Source organism: Hydractinia symbiolongicarpus, chromosome 7, assembly GCF_029227915.1.
Source record: "Hydractinia symbiolongicarpus strain clone_291-10 chromosome 7, HSymV2.1, whole genome shotgun sequence".
NCBI lineage: Eukaryota > Metazoa > Cnidaria > Hydrozoa > Anthoathecata > Hydractiniidae > Hydractinia > Hydractinia symbiolongicarpus.
In genome coordinates this window covers 3607054-3623463 of record NC_079881.1, presented here as the reverse complement: position 1 = coordinate 3623463, position 16410 = coordinate 3607054, and the positions used below count along the sequence as shown (strand labels likewise).

Here is a 16410-nt window from a genome sequence, read left to right as displayed (position 1 = left end):
TATAAACTAATTATACCCTAATTAAAAGTTGTAAGCACAGGTTACATTTTGCAAAACTATCACCTTTCTTGACCTTTGTAAGCTGGCAACGTCCTTGACGCTAGGCCATGTCAATGTGAGATGTCATTTCTCCATCAACACAACTGTCTAAATTAGTCCCATCAAGAATTATAACAACGAATTAATACACAATGTATGTCTTGCCATTTTTTTCGTTTTTGACTTTGCTTTCTCCTAAGCTTCATGTTAAAGTTGTTATATGCTCAAAAAACTATAAAAAGGTATTAGGGTTAGTGGAAAAGGCCTAAAATGTCCTTCTTATCATATTTTCCCAAATATTTTTTCCAGGATCGATTTTTTCTTAAATGATAATAAAGTAGGTCCAAGATGGTCCGAACAACAATTTATGTAGAAAACTTGCTTCTTCACACATTTCAATGTGTATATTCTTCTGCAACTTCTCCAGATAATGGTTTTATTACCATAAGTTAAACGTCCTTATTTATCAAAGATGTATATTAATCAAAAGGATTTTACTTAGCTAAAATAGGTACGATATAAGGTAAAACGTATGTTGTCACCATAACTTTTGGTGTGTGTGTTATGAATAATACCTTGGACGTAATAGGCCCACTGTAAAAGTTGTGGCTTGCAGTGGAAAACGTCAATAACCACAAAGTGGGAAAGAGTGACCATTCCCAGCTGTAAATACATGGTGCACAGCAGTTAATTGAATAAAACTGTACTTTTGCTTGGACAAACGCACTCAATTGTGTAATGAACCCAAGTTCAGTTCCATCGTGATTAAAAGACAAGCCTAAGGATCTGGCGCAAGGAGGTGATCTGAAAAAAGATCACCTGTTATGTTGAGATACAGGAAATGTTGCAAAAGAATGCAATCAAAAAATTTCAAAGCGTGCAAGGAGAATTTAAGCAATGTGTTTTTTTCCAGAAAAAAATTGGAATTTTGGACTTGTTATAGATTTGAAAGGTATGAATTACTTTTTCCCATACAAGCACTTTAAAAAGAAAGCCATATATTATATCAGAGATATTTTACAGCCAGTGATTATATGTGAGAAATCGACTTGAAGGTGCATGTTTCAGTATACCTTTGAACCCAACCTCACATATACGTTCGTTTGTTATGGAAGGAATGTTTTGTGCTGAGTCCAGCACTAAAGGTTTTTACAAAACTGCTAAAAATCTAGCTGTAATCAGGAGAATATCATAATAAGTATAGCTATTCTTAGACAATATGCTGATCTTTGGTAACTCTTGCGAGAAAGTGATTCAGTCAAGGGATTTTCTCGCTTCAACATTTTAGGTTTTATGATAAACAGGAAAAAGTTTGTCCTGTCACTCACGAGATATTCTTCCTTGACTTGCAGGTAAATTCGAGGTTGGTGATTTTGTCCAGTATTAATCAACTTAGTTTCTTGTGAATTAAAATTGGTTAATAATCATTTACATAAAAGAATAACACTTTTATTACTCTATGCAAACTGATCAGTTAGATCACTAGTCATTGTCATTTTTTGGCAACGGGATTACTTAAATTTAAGTAATTAATCGTGAAATACTCCCAAGCCGAATAATCATGGATGGTTCAAAGTTTAAAAGTTGGTTGATTTTATTGTAAGAATTTAGTTGTACATAGAGACTGATAATGTAAATAGTTTTTACGAAAAGCTTCTCTCATATTTTAATCTTTTGATTTTTTACCATCTATGCTTGGTATTATAATCATTTATATATTATAAATAAAATTGAAGAAATATTAATAGTGCCCACCCAACCTCTTCAGATAGTGATCATATAATTCTGTTCATGGTAGTTGCAAGCGACTACTATAGTAAGAAAATAATCTGCCTCGGCGATAAGGTTGTAAGAATCCAGTACTAAATTTTCTGTGATTTTATTCATATAATCTGATTTACATCAGGCGTATTGCACACTGATGTTATTTATCAAATTACATATATGTTGGTCACCAGGTGGTTACTAGGGAAGTCCAAGGGTACTAGGGATAAAACACAGGACAGATTCAAAGAAAATAATAATCCAGCGTAATGACGTCATTTTTATCACAATGGCGTCAATATATTGTTTTTCTTGCCTAAAAAATGTCGTACATAGGTACCACGTCTAACAACACAAGCGTTAATATTTCTGGAAAAACGGGTCTGTTTATCTATATCGTTAAAATAGCAAAAGTTCTTGCAGATATGACGTCATTTTTGATCAATGAATTTATTTCAATGTCACTGATTTTTTAATCCACGTGTCTAAGGGTTAAATCTCATTCCCTGCGAAAAAACAAGTTGCTTTATATGAAAGAGCTGAAAAAGTTGTTTATGTATTTCTTTGAAAAATCTTGATGGGTACAAAGTTTTGAAAATTATGCTAATTAATGCAGGACACAGGGCAACTATACTAAATTTCATCACTGAAGCGAAAGTAGTTTGAGATTTATGACTCGCGGACACTATTCATTTCTTGTTTAATCATCCCGTTTAGTGTGATATGAAACATATATTGGAATGTATATAAAATCACTTTAGCGATTATTGGTTTTGTTAAATGTGTTATAACTCCATTAATACATCTAAAGGTACATTTTAAGATGCACAGAATGTAGAGAAAAGTTACACGCACTATAAATTACTGCAAAGGGTGTGGAATTTTCAAAGCTTGTGACCACAAGCAATTGAAAACATCGTTTCTATCTAAGTAACATACACTTTGAACTAGTCACAGTTCACTGGTCAATGTTTGTTCACAACGGGCTTAGTATGTTAGTTTATTTGGCCAGATCCAAAGTGCGCTAATTTTTGCTGAGGTCAGCACGCCCAAATTTAACGATTTTTTGACTTTTCCGGGTAGTGTTGCGGATTGTTTGTCTACACGTCTTCCACTGTACAACTTCACAACTGCAAATTACTGGCCAGGTGATGCCGTTTCACTATTTCGAAAAAATAACCAATCATGTATATTTAAAAGTAAATAGAAGATATATACTTACATCAGTTAGTAAAATAAAGATCATAAATCATACGAAAAAATTTAAAAGACTGACTGAAGCTTGCCAGAAAGCAATTTTGCTTTATCACTAAGCCCCACCATAAGTTTCATTAGAGTAGAAAGTTATTATTCCTTGTTATTGTTTAAAAGAAAGTAACTTCGCTTTCAAATTTCGCAATAAACTTTTTCACACAATGCTTAAAAACACATAATGATGTTAACTTTTTCAAATCTCTGTCTAAAAAGTTATTCCATAGACGTGGTCCTCTTTCAGATTTAGCAAAACTAGTTCGCTGCGTAACAATTTTTAGTTGCCTTAGATTATTTTCACGCAATCTAGTCGGAAAATTGCTCAAAACTGTTGTGGAATGTTTGTAGTGCTAACATATTTTTATATTTAAACATGTAGATTAAGTGTTGATAGACATTTATTTGATAAACGTTAAGCGCCTTTAAATCTTTCAATAAATGCCTTGAGTGAGTGCCATGATCCTGGTGGTAAATTATCCTAGTTGCTTGTTTTTGTTTGCTCAAAATTGATTTTAATTTGGTCCTGTGTGTACTTGCCCATGCAATGTTTGCATAGTTTATGTACGAGTGAATTAGTGAGAAGTATATGTTTTTTAAACACATCTGGTTCAAAATAGATTCAACTCTACAAAGAATACCAACAATGGAGTGATATGTTTCTGATACCATAAGATTCTAGTTTTTTTATTAGAATTTCGTGATCTACGGTTTCAAAGGCTTTTGATAAATCTATGAATACACCTATGGTATATTTATTTTCATTATATGATTGGACAATGTTCAGTAGCATATGCATGTTGAAATCCAAACTGTTTTTCATATAAAATGTTATGCCCTAAAAGAAATTTATAAAATCTATTGTACATAATTCGTTCAAGTAATTTTAAGAAACAGGGCAGTACAGATATTGGTCGAAAATTTGTGAGTAACGAGTCGTCTCCAGTTTTAAAAATTGGAGATACTCGTGCTATTTTTAGCTGCTCAGGAAAAATACCTTCTTTTAGAGATAAACGAAAAAATTGATCTTGACAGTTCTTAACTACATTTGAACTGATATTGTCATATCCTGGACTTTTCTTAGTTTTAAGATAGAGGAAAGCAACAGTTTATCAGTCAAAGTTTCTTGCTTCATGTTTTCTTGATTTCTGTTTATATACGCATCAAATTTTCGCTGTGTGTTTGGAATTGCTGATGCAAGTTTAGGTCCGACATTAACGAAGAATTTATTGAAATTTTCATCTATTGTTTTAGCGTCTGTTATTTCTTCACCATTTGAAATCAGTCTCTTTGGAATGAACTTACTGTCTTTTTATTCCCAATAACTTCTTTTAAAATTTGCCATGTTGTTTAATGTGAAATTGATACTGTTTTAGACGATCTGCATAGTGTTGTTTCTTTGATTTTAGTTTAATAGATTCGAATAAGGTTTTATATGCTTTATAATTATCCTCGTTCAACATAGTTCTCTTTTTAAGGAATTTATCGTAAAATTTTTGTTTCCGCTTTGACGACTTTATGAGCCCTCTTGTCATCCACGGATTTAGTAAAGATTTAGATTTTGTATAGAATAAGATCATATAATGAGAGAAAAAATTTAATAAATTTGTTGTAGGCTATGTTTGCATCACTTATGTTTTTGATATATGACCAATCTACGCTACTTAATTTTTTCTTTGAAAATTGCAAATGTTTTGTCATTTATATTTCTTTTATATCTTATTTGCGAGTCTGATTTACAGTTCACTTTCTGAGATCGCGTCATCACAAAAATTGGAAAATGGTCCGAGGTATCAGTCTTTATGATACCTGCACTTGTTTTATGTTACTGTAGTTGACTTGTTAACCAGGTAAAAAACTTCTTTCGAAAATAAAATAAATAAATTTTTTAACTTTTGCATTTGTTTCGTGATATAAGAAGTTTAGGTTCTAGTCACCTATACTATAGGTTGGTTTAGTATTCAGAACAGCAGGTCTGAGTAAATCTTTTAAGTAGTTATGAAATGGTTTATAATCGCCAGCAGGTTTCCTGTATACAGCATTAATAATAATGTTTTTGGTAACTTTTATTGACTAGTCCGTGGAAAAATCCACGGGTTCGCCCGTCCTTTATACTTACCCGTCGCAACAAAGTGGATAAAAATATATCGATTTTGATATTCGTGTTTCCGTAGCACGATTTTCTAACTGAGCGGGGGGTCCGCACAGAAACAGACAAAATGCGGCTATTAGAAAAGAGACTAGTCGTTAACCCGTGGAAAAATCCACGGGGTCGCCCGTCCTTTATATATCACAATTCGTGTTTCCGTTACGGGACGCAGTAACCCTTTTGAACAGACAGAATACGGCTATTATTAAAGAGATTATTTCAACATGGCTCCAACACTTTTATCTCTAATTTGATGTTTTAAGGAGTAATTTGGCAAACTGTAAAGAGAATTTGACTAATTATCTTCACGACACTATCTCTGTTAAACACATTAATTTAAATTCATGTTCTAAATTTGACAAAAATTTAGAACATGAAGTTCTTTTTTATACTTCTTATACTTAAATGCAAAATAGAAATAGGAGTCGTATATATTTATTCGTATATATGTCGTATATATTTCGTGCTTCGTTATTTCGTACATTCTAGCTAGTCTGTTAGCACGAAGTAAGAAATCTACTTGGACGGGGTTGTTACTATGGTTATAATGGCATTTTAGATTCAATAACAGCCCTGGTTATTTGCGGAAAGATTACAGGAATATTATCCAAGAGATCCGTCTGAAATGTTTTTGTTTCAGCTGAAATTACGAATAACGACGTTCGCTAAATTCGGCTAAAGGATTGCACCCCGTCGAACGTTCTTACTCAAGCAGAATTGTGAAACATCAGGGTAGCCATACGTCAAAAAAATATGGATGTCGTCATGAACAATTTTAGGAAATTTTGTAAAATTAGTTTTGGAATTTTTTTAAAATTTGTTTAAAGAGACTTTTAGTTCTTAATGTAATAAGCCTGTCCGTTCGGTAAAACACATCGCGCTTAATCCTATTTCTATTGTAAAATTTCGCAGCGGTTCAATTCCACACATAAAATAGGCGATATTTAGTTCTGGTTCACTTTTAATCTGTGCAGAAAACGTAAATTAAAAATATATCATATACTCGCTGCTATTGCATAAGTAACAAAACATAAAACGTGTAAAAAAAGACAAAACAAAGAAAAAAACACACAAAAAAACATAAAAAATCTTCTCCAAATTATATTAAAATAAAAAAGTCTTCTAAATAACAATATTTATATTAAAGACAAGTTTCTACTCAATATGATGCAACTACAAGTTTAAGAAATTGAAAACAAAAAAGAGTGCGTCTAGATTTGGCCAAAACAGTACAAACGGTGCATGTTATCTGTTGATCCAGGATTTGAAAAAAATTGTCTTTGCTTTACACTCATCATGATTTATGTAAGAAGAAAGTGTTCTGTCTCGTCTTGTGTGCATTCTTTCACACAGTTGCTGATAAAAAGGATCACAACCATTGGGATGTTCAAAACCCCAATATTTCTTCCACTCAAAGTAGGAATTAAACTTATCATCATCATTGTCAACTTCTTTGATGTACTCTGCTAAATCCTTGACACTATTAAAACTCATTGCATCAATAAATGAGCCAGGTATTACTAATTTTGGATTTGAGTAATTTGCACCTCCAAAAACTATAGGTATTGCGTTGTAATCAAAGCCTTTGCGCCAGTATTTTTCAGTCACGTAATCATCGCACAATGTGTTCTCGGCAGCGAAATAAAATTTAAACGATTTCAATTCTTCTTTGCAATCATGTTTGTTACATTGTAACTGAAACTTAAAATGTTTTGCACACTTTCCAACCACTTCAATTTTTATACCATATTTTATCAGTTTGTGCGCAAGCTCCTCGCGTAATTTCCCACAGGAACTTACTAGCCAAGCTACTTGCCTTGTTTTGTTGAGGGCGTAATTTAGTTTGGGTATTGCCGACGCTGAGTTTAGTCGGAAATGTCTGCGATATGGAACGTATACGTCTGAAGTTAACCGGTAGCTAATCCACATGTTAAAATATTTTTCGAATGATTTCAATTTGGTGTGATAGGTAGGATTCTCCATGATGAAATACGCCCACAGTTGATTCGGCTTGCGCTGTTTATGAAGTTTCCTGAGTGTACGCAAACACGGCATGTTTCGTCCATGAAATATAACAATGTCACTTTCTAAAAATCTATCTGGATTATATATTAATTCAAACCTTTTAAAATTGCAATTACATTTAGGGTTATATTCATAGCTAGTGTGATAGTGTGGTACACACTTGTCGGAAAAACATTTTGTGTAAAATAAAACGAGAGTTGATTCCTTGGATGAAGTTGAAGCAACTTGAGTGAATTCCGTAGGAAATTTTTCTTTCCATTCAAAACAAATCTCATCTTTCAGATAGTTGAAGACGTCAGTAACACGGTCAAAATATATGTGTAAAGTTACCGACACAACAAAAACCACTAACAAGAAGTTGACCTTTCTTCTGTTCATTATTTTGGGTGTGCTGAAAATGAAGAAACAAAGTGATTTAATATGTATCCCTAAATTTTTATTCACCTTACTTCTATTTTAAATACAAGAAGGATGTTGGTGTAAAAAGCTATCTGTGTACCAAATGTAAAGTGACCTATCTGTAGACAAAACATGGAAGGGAGAAAAAAAATTACAGTATAATAACTTCATTACTACTTTAGTACAATTAAATCAACGAACGCCAAAAAGCATAAAAACGGAATATGTTCACATGCTAACAATGGAGTCAGAAAAATTGTATTTTTATTTACCATCCTTCACAACACATACACATTACATTATCTCAAGGGACTACCTTAAGTGGATAAATTTTGGCGAGGATTAAATTCGGCGAAATTCGCTAAATTAAATATCCGCCAAATTTAATACAATTTACCGTTCGCAAAAATTTTTTAAAAAATAGGTTTTTTTTAATTAAGAAAAGAAAAATGTTTTAATCTTGTGTTTATATATATTTATATACGTTTATTCTCATTTTTTTTAAAAAAACATTTTTTAAATCCTCGCCAAATGTTATAAAATTTATTAATCACCATATTATATAGATCCCTGTGCTAAACTAAACGACGTCCAAATTCTATAAAAAATTGTAATCGTATATCAATGTAGAACTTCAAAAATTTATAGATAAATAAAAATATTAAAATACGAAAAATAAATTTAAAAAGATCATAGGAACATAAAAATATAATTGGTAAAATTTAAAACAATAAACAGAAAAACTAAAAGTGATTTATCTGTTGATCCAGGATTTGAAAAAAATTGTCTTTGCTTTACACTCATCATGATTGATATAAGAAGAAAGTGTTCTGTCTCGTCTTGTGTGCATTCTTTCACACAGTTGCTGATAAAAATGATCACAACCATTGGGATGTTCAAAACCCCAATATTTCTTCCACTCAAAGTAGGAATTAAACTTATCATCATCATTGTCAACTTCCTTAATGTACTCTGCTAAATCCTTGACACTATTTAAACTCATTGCATCAATAAATGAACCAGGTATTACTAGATTTGGATTCGAGTAATTGGAACCTCCAAAAACTATAGGTATTGCGTTATTATTAATTCCCCTTTCCCAATATTTCTCCGTGATGTAATCATTACATAAGGTGTTCTCAGCAGCAAGATAAAATTTAAAATCTCCAAGTTCTCTATCACACTGTTTAGATGCACAGTTGAACTGGTATTTAAATTGCTTGGCACACTTTCCATGTACTTCGACTTTTATACCGTAATTGATCAGTTTATGTGCCAACTGGTCCCGCATTCTTCCACAACTACTCACAAGCCAGGCTACTTGCTTGGTTTTCCCTTTAGCATAATTTATCATTTCAGTGCTAATAACAGGCTGTTTGCGAGGGAAGTGTCTCCTGTATGGATAATACACATCTGAATCCAAACGGTAACTTATTGACATGTTAAAGAATTTTTCTACCGGCTTTACATAATCATCGTACGTTGGATTCTCCAGAATGAAATATGCCCAAAGTTGTTGCGGCCTTCTTTGTTTGTGTAGTTTTGTGAGAGTCTTTACACAAGGCATGTTTCTTCCATGAAATATAATAATGTCACATTCTAAAAATGTTGTTCTATCGTGCACAAGTTCGAATTTTGTAAAGTTACATCCACACTTGGGGTTAAAGTGATAACTATTTTGGAAATACGGCCAATATTTATCGTTGAAAAAGTTTGTGTAAAGTAAAACACGAGTTGTGTTTGTCTTCTGAGTTGATTTGGGAGGAAATTCCGTAGGAAAAATTTCATCGCCTTCAAAACAAAACTCATTTTTTAAATAGTAAAATGTATCAACTAAATGGTCAAGGTGATTGTATACTGAGACAAATATGATCAACCCGAACAATAGACACATTGATTTTCTCCTATTCATGGCTTTTTTCTGTAAATTCCTAAAATAGAAAAGCAAAATTGTGATCTAAGGTGTACACAGTATGAAAACAATAGTAATTACCAATCCAACGAAATTAATGAAAAGACAGATGTGTATGAAACTTTGCTCAGTAACTATAAACCAAAATAAAAACACGGTTTTCAAGGATTTTTCAAGATTATTTGCAAGAAATTAAGAACGGAAATTTTTTTTCTGGGACACATTCATATGTAGGAAATTTTTGTGCAACTGTATTTTTGCAAATATTGGTCAAATATGCAAAAATGCAGAAGTCTGGCAGAAAAATAACCCTGTAAGATTTAATCCTATAGGGTACATATAATGGTATTTCCTGATTTGATTCAACTTAAACAAACGAAATTGTTTTAAGAACCGAACTGTTCTTATGAAAAATACATACAAAGTATATATTATGTTCTGCTATATATACTTTTTTCGTTTATGGCTGGTTATAGCGAGTATAGTGAATCTTAAATCAAAATCTTGGCACCAAAAATTTTTTGATAGACTTTTCCAAATTATGTAAATCAAACTTGGGACACTTACACTACATTATGAAAGAAACAAAATCAACATGCAAAATTTGGATCATGTCAGCACTTTTCCTGTGTCGTCTCTCCTTCTGTCGCTAAACGTTATGTTAATGTTATTTACATATTCAAAAGTGGGAAAGACACCTATATATCTAGCTCAAGCAGTTAAAAGAAGTAATGGTGTAAATTCTCTGTTTCTGTAACTTAAAGGGAACCCAGGGTATAAATTGATGATGGACTTATATTGTTTATTTTAATTTTTTTTATAAGCTCTTTTTGTTCTTAAGATATTCACATTAAAAGAATTTTAAATTTAATTAAGAAATTTTCATGGGAGATATTCTCGCAAATTATATCAAGAAACAACAAATACTTGAAGAGGAAACTATGAAGAAACTGGGGAAAATAGCTTGGAAACGGAGTAAAACGGGCTGGAAACGAGGGTAAACAATCACGAGACTGGGAAGTCGAGTGGAAATGATAGGGAAACGAGGAAACGACTAGGAAACAGGAAAAATTCGGGTACCGTAATATTTATGCAATTGTTATTATGAAGTCGTAAAACTTGAAAATCACTACGTCAGTAAACTTATTTCACATTGATGCTAATACGTCGCATTCATTTGAGGAACTTTATTCAAATTTTGATAAACAACACTTTTCGCTAATTTGTTTACATTATTATCACAGCACGGTTACCATCATTCTATGTGTCGTGTCGCTGTATAGTTCACAATATATGTTTTCACTATTAGCGCACAAAATAAAAATGTAAGATATAATAATAAATATAATTAATAAAGTTTTAATGAACAGCTTTTTAATTTTTATCGTTTGAACTTGTGGTCCTGAATTTTCACAAAACTTCTTAGATTTTCATGTAAGTACGGGGCCAACGAGGGACCAGGAATGAACAAGAGCGAAGCAATGACTTTAAGTTGCAATGACAACAACAACTGTTCGAATGTGACCAACATGATTGATTTTACACACCATGCTTTCTGGTCGTTTCCTATAGTGCTTGTTTCTCATGTTTTCCAGTTTCATACTGCTTCCCTGTATCTGTACGGTTTCCCTGTAGTCTCCCTGTCGTTTGTTATAGTTTCCCTGTTTTTGATATGTTTCACATTATAGTATATACTTACAATTTAAAATTTCGTATGTCGAATTACGCATCACTTTCAAATTGGCAACTTTTTATTTTCCTGTGCGGAAATCAATTGGACCCAACCTAGTATAGCTCTATATACCTTAATTTAGCTAGCCATACCTACCTCAATTTTGTTTTTATTCATAATGTCTTATTTCATACAACTAGATATATAACTGTTTTTTGAGTGGAATATAACGAGGGTGACGATTCACCGAAAACGTGGGTGCTGCTAGTATTTTTTCGGGTTTTTATTCAGGGATTTTGTCTGTAACCGCCCGGAAAAACCTGGTCTGGACCTGCCCAAAAGTGCCCGAATTAAATTTTGTAAAGAAGAAGGAAGGTGCTATTTTGTTTTATTATTATTGTCTTATTATTATTTGTGGGATTTTATTACAGCTATATAATAAATGATATAAAAAACAGTCTTCCACTACCACTGCTCGACATTAAAAGAATAAGTTATAGCTATATATGTGGAAATAAATGTTTACAAAATGTTGTTTTGGGTTAAAACAGGTTTCTTCCAGGCGGCGAAATTTTAAGTTTTTTTAAAAATTTCGGAAGTAGTCTGACAGCACCTGTGGTTTTTGCGGCGTTTCAGGCGAGTTGGCACTCTCATGAAATATAGAAGAGGGTGCCGATAAGCCGCAAACGCCCGCACATATACGGACGAGCTCTTGCGACTTTTCAAATAAAATTGGCGGTTGTCCCCCAAAACCGCCCGCACTTTCCCGAACTCGCCCGGAACATTCCTGAAATGCAGTTCCTTGTAACAAACCATGCGGACGATGGTTGGGAAGAAGGCGCTTGATGAGAAAGGAGTTAATAAAGTTTATATAAAAGTTATTTATAAGTAAACTTCTTCAAAAAACATCAAAAACAGTTCTTCCAAGAACTTCGCTACGACATAGTAAGTTTATTTTAATTTTTATAGTTTTTTTGAATCATATATTAGTGTCTGTTTTTTTTTCTTTCGGGCATTGTTCGGGTCTATGCGGGTTTTTTCAGGCGAATACTTGAATTTTTTTAAAAACGCCGAACTCGCCCGAAAACGCACTTTTTACGGCGTATCAGCTCATCGGCACCCTCGTAAATATAGCTATGTTGTCTTATAATTTTCATTATTTCCCTCTCTTTTCCTTACCCGTCCTTTTTATTTTACCTTATTTTATAGTCACACTGAAGTTCATTGCCCTACTAACCACCTTGTATTCTTAAGATAAGATAAAATAAGATAAGATAATTTTATTAATCAAAAATAGCTGTACAGTTCAAATAATTAAATAAATTTTAATATGAAGAGAAAAAACAAGCAAACTATTTTTGAAGGGAGACCTTACCTAATAGCAGAAGCTAAGTCGACGATAAGGCCACCCTTGGACGAGTACAATAGACGGCACAGGACACACAAGACGGCACGAACATATATAATCACCAGATAAATGAACCGTGTGAGAACAAAGGGAAATTTGTTACAAATTAATAAGAGGCAATAAAATACTTCTTTAGATCACTTTTTAGACCAAAGTAATCTATGGAAACAAATTTTTTAGTCATTGATGTCTGTATCTTATTATATAAAAAGAAAAGTGTAGTTACGTGCAGCTAAGGTACGGCTAGTTTTACATAATAAGCTGTAGAATTGTCTAATGATTGATTGATCATGGATAAGTGATACCTAGCTAACTATAACTAAGCTAGCTATAGTCAGGTGATACGTCTGACGTGTTCTCTTCTTTTCACACCACAACAGAAGACATGTTCAACAATAAAAATACACAGCAACAGTAATTTTTTAATTCGCTAGGAAAAATAAATTTTAGAACTTACGAAGAATTAACAACGCAGCATGGATACCATATTGAATTTTCCTATCGCCGCAGGTCAAGTTAGATATTGAGTTCTTCTATATTGGTAGTGCGTCCAGGATTGTTGAATTTTGACTATAGTTTACATAGTCCTAAGAAAAAGAAATACAGCACTATAACAATAGAAGCATTGTTTTGAAATTTATATTTATGCGACACAAATGTTTTTTATGATGCACAGTATGGCTAAGCAAGACATATTGTTAACAAAGACGCGCGAAAAGACGCCTTAAATAATAATTTATATGGCAGCCATCTGTCACATTTTTTCATTAAAACCTGGGAATCAAATAAAAACCTTGGTTTTTAATGCATATCCAGGGTTTTCAATATGGAAACGCGGGTTTCCAACGATGAAAACCCGCGTTCTCCCGCTAAAAAGCCGCTAAAAAATATATATAATAATAATAATAATAAAAAAGTAATAACATTAAAATTTAAATGACAAAACAAAATTGTTAGCGTCGGTTTACACTGCTTGCCAAAGTGCCAAAGGGACTAATATAGTGTACTACGAGAAACTTTCAAATTCTTAGCACATTTAGTACACCATGCAAATGTTATAAAAGCAGCACTTTTCGCAGTTTAGTAGAGTATTCCCAACTTTTATATTTTCTTAAAACTCTTGTTTTATCAGTCTTTCTGCGCTTAAAAAAATTCAAGCTTATATTTAAACATAACGGTTGAATATTGAAGGAGATTTTGTATTACGGGCTAGTCCACATGTAGGTAATATTTTACCGCATTCCTACATCTATTCATACTCTTAAATGCTACAAAATAACGAGAAAGGCTACTAAGAACCGATACGTTGATTATGTGTTCCGACAACCCAAAAAAGCGATGTGAGGGGTGTTGTCTTTGATTTACACAACGCTTGATGATACAGAAGACAGTTGCTGGTATATAGGCAAAAAAATTGACCTCAGAAGTTTTTTTTTTTAAAATTTTTAAAATAAAGATAGGATGTTTCTGGCCTTAAAGCTTTTTGCTTTTCTAAGGCAATGTAAAAGTATAAGTTTTACAAACTTTTAAGTTTGTTTAACTTTTTAAGCAAAGAAATAGCATATTTAAAAAATATTCTCTAAAAACCAGCCTCGTAACATACATTTCGATCTATCTCGTTTTACCCTAATTCTTCAAAGCAGGTTGTAGAAGATACAAATCCAATTTGGGAAGAAACGTTGAGGCCGCTTAATAGGAGTCTCACTCCATTTCCTTTCTCGTTACACCTAAGAAATACAGAACATGCAATGCAAGTCACATGAGCGGGCATTATACGTAAGTGTTCACTTCCTAGTTGCAAGAGATGACAAAACCAGTAAAGGTAAACGAGAAAAACTTCACTGTCTGAAAAACTGCATTTAATTTAACCTATTGACTTCAAAGAACGCGGAATGGCGTCGCAGCAAAGGGAAATAGCCATAGTTATCATTTAACTTTAAGGTACCAAAATACAAGTCGATATGAAAGAGAATTAAATTTCCCAACCTCGTCCCCAGGACTTTACTACGGCCATGATATTCTCTGACGGGAACCATTCAGAATATCATAGGCGTAGAAGAGGCCTTGGGACAAGGTTGTTAAATTTCCTATCCGATATGCTTAGAGGAAAGATTCTTTGCGCGAAACAATTGGAATTTCGGTTTTTGGAAAAACAATGCAGAGTTGACCCGTGCTCAAAAATGTGATCACTTTAAAATGAGTGTCTATAAATTGTTTTTTTAAACAATTTTTTTTGTTAATTTTTATTCTGCTTTTATTTGAATACACATAAGAAAATGTTGTGAGTGAATTATTACTGTTACGAAGTTACATGCTGTTTTTCTTACATAATGTTATATATTGTTCGCTACCGTAATCCCCTCAAAATTCCAAATAACATTTAAACTCACTCGGGACAAGAGGATTATTTGAGAGCATGGAAAGTATTTTTACAGGAATTTATTTTTAGGTGGAAATTGATAATTTTTGTCTCGCTTATACAGGGTAAGGCGTTATCAAAATAAATAAGTGAATTTTAGTTTGGTTCGAAATTTCATGAAAAAAACATGGTTTATTTATTTATTTATTATGAATATATACACAGGATGTACACTTCCGTAATAAATTACTGCTATTATTGCGTGTCCTGAGGACGTTTAAGTCAAATTAAAAAGTGTTACAATAAAAAACCCTGCTTGCGCTTAATAAAATAACTACGATACTTGAAATTAAAACCGAAAAGCTTTACAATAAAAATTCATAAACAATGTTAACATCAAAAAATAAATTCGTTAATTAAAAAACATATTGAAGTTTCACCCAGTATTAAAACCCTGCCAACTATGTTGGATTTCAATGCTTAACGTTATCACTTGGAAAATATACTTAGTGATTCTAACGCATTTTTGGAGTCTGTTACTAAAAGATTTCGAGAGAAACACATTCTGAATATACGCGTTAAGGGCTGACTCCACGCGAAGTTCTATTCGGAAGTGTTTGAGCAGAAAACTTTTAAGCATGTACATTGGAATTTTTAATTTTTGTCTCGAAAAATTTCCTTTTTCATCTTGTTCAAGAATGAGTAAAAATATTTGAACTTATTTAAAATCCAGAAAAGAAAATATTTTTTTCCAATCAGAATGCGTAAAAATCGCTAGCTAATAATGCAATAATGTAAAAACTGAACTTGAATTGGACTGGATGTCGGAAAGCTTCGGAAAGTACAGTAACTTAAATAAAAAAGAGCAAAAAAATTAAACAAAATCAACTATACAATACAAAATGTATTGTTTGTTTCATTAAAGCGTTAAGTAATGACATCAATTTGGCCATTTTATTTAAACATCGGGAATAAAAAAGACAACAATAGGCAGTTGACACGTGTATTTAGCTATAATACTTCTGAATTCTTTGTAACATTTATTTTCAACGACGGTGGTAGATTAGGAAAAGGAAGAAAAGTCTGCTTACTTGAGCATAAAAAAGTTGGTGCGTTTTTGTGTAATAACCAATTCAAATTACTTGACCAAAATATTATGCGTGGAATTAACCCTTTAGTTAATACTTCATGCGAAACATTTCAACGCAGTTTGGACATAACATGATTAAATAAATATCTACATGCTAACTGAGTTTCGACACATAGTATACCAAAATTGTGAGGACAGTGTTGAAAGACATTTATATAAATTACAATAAATTCCTGATAAAATATGAGTGTGAATTTTTTCAGAGTAATTTGCGAAAAATAATTTTCTTCCCTTGAAAAATTCTTCCCTTTTATGTCATGTTCAAAACCATATCACTCTGATTAT

At 32.4% G+C, this 16410-nt stretch overlaps 2 protein-coding genes across 2 annotated transcripts; both read right to left on the bottom strand.

Annotated features, from left to right (window-relative positions):
- Nucleotides 1-6275: 6275 nt before the first annotated feature.
- On the bottom strand, nt 6276-7742 carry LOC130649043 (4-galactosyl-N-acetylglucosaminide 3-alpha-L-fucosyltransferase FUT6-like). The gene has a single exon (XM_057455237.1). It carries the CDS (start codon nt 7601-7603, stop codon nt 6446-6448), a length of 1158 nt encoding a protein of 385 aa, XP_057311220.1. The 5' UTR covers nt 7604-7742; the 3' UTR covers nt 6276-6445.
- A 109-nt stretch (nt 7743-7851) lies between these two features.
- Nucleotides 7852-13214, bottom strand: LOC130649041 (alpha-(1,3)-fucosyltransferase C-like). The gene is made up of 2 exons (XM_057455236.1): nt 13074-13214; nt 7852-9555 (listed from the first exon to the last, which is right to left on the bottom strand). The coding sequence occupies exon 2, from the start codon at nt 9534-9536 to the stop codon at nt 8379-8381; it is 1158 nt and encodes a 385-aa protein (XP_057311219.1). The 5' UTR covers nt 9537-9555; nt 13074-13214; the 3' UTR covers nt 7852-8378.
- Between the last annotated feature and the right edge of the window lie 3196 nt (nt 13215-16410).

Bases quoted from the DNA above. Each gene is read 5' to 3' on its own strand.
- LOC130649043 (XM_057455237.1), bottom strand. From the start codon at position 7,603: ATGAACAGAAGAAAGGTCAACTTCTTGTTAGTGGTTTTTGTTGTGTCG.
- LOC130649041 (XM_057455236.1), bottom strand. From the start codon at position 9,536: ATGAATAGGAGAAAATCAATGTGTCTATTGTTCGGGTTGATCATATTT.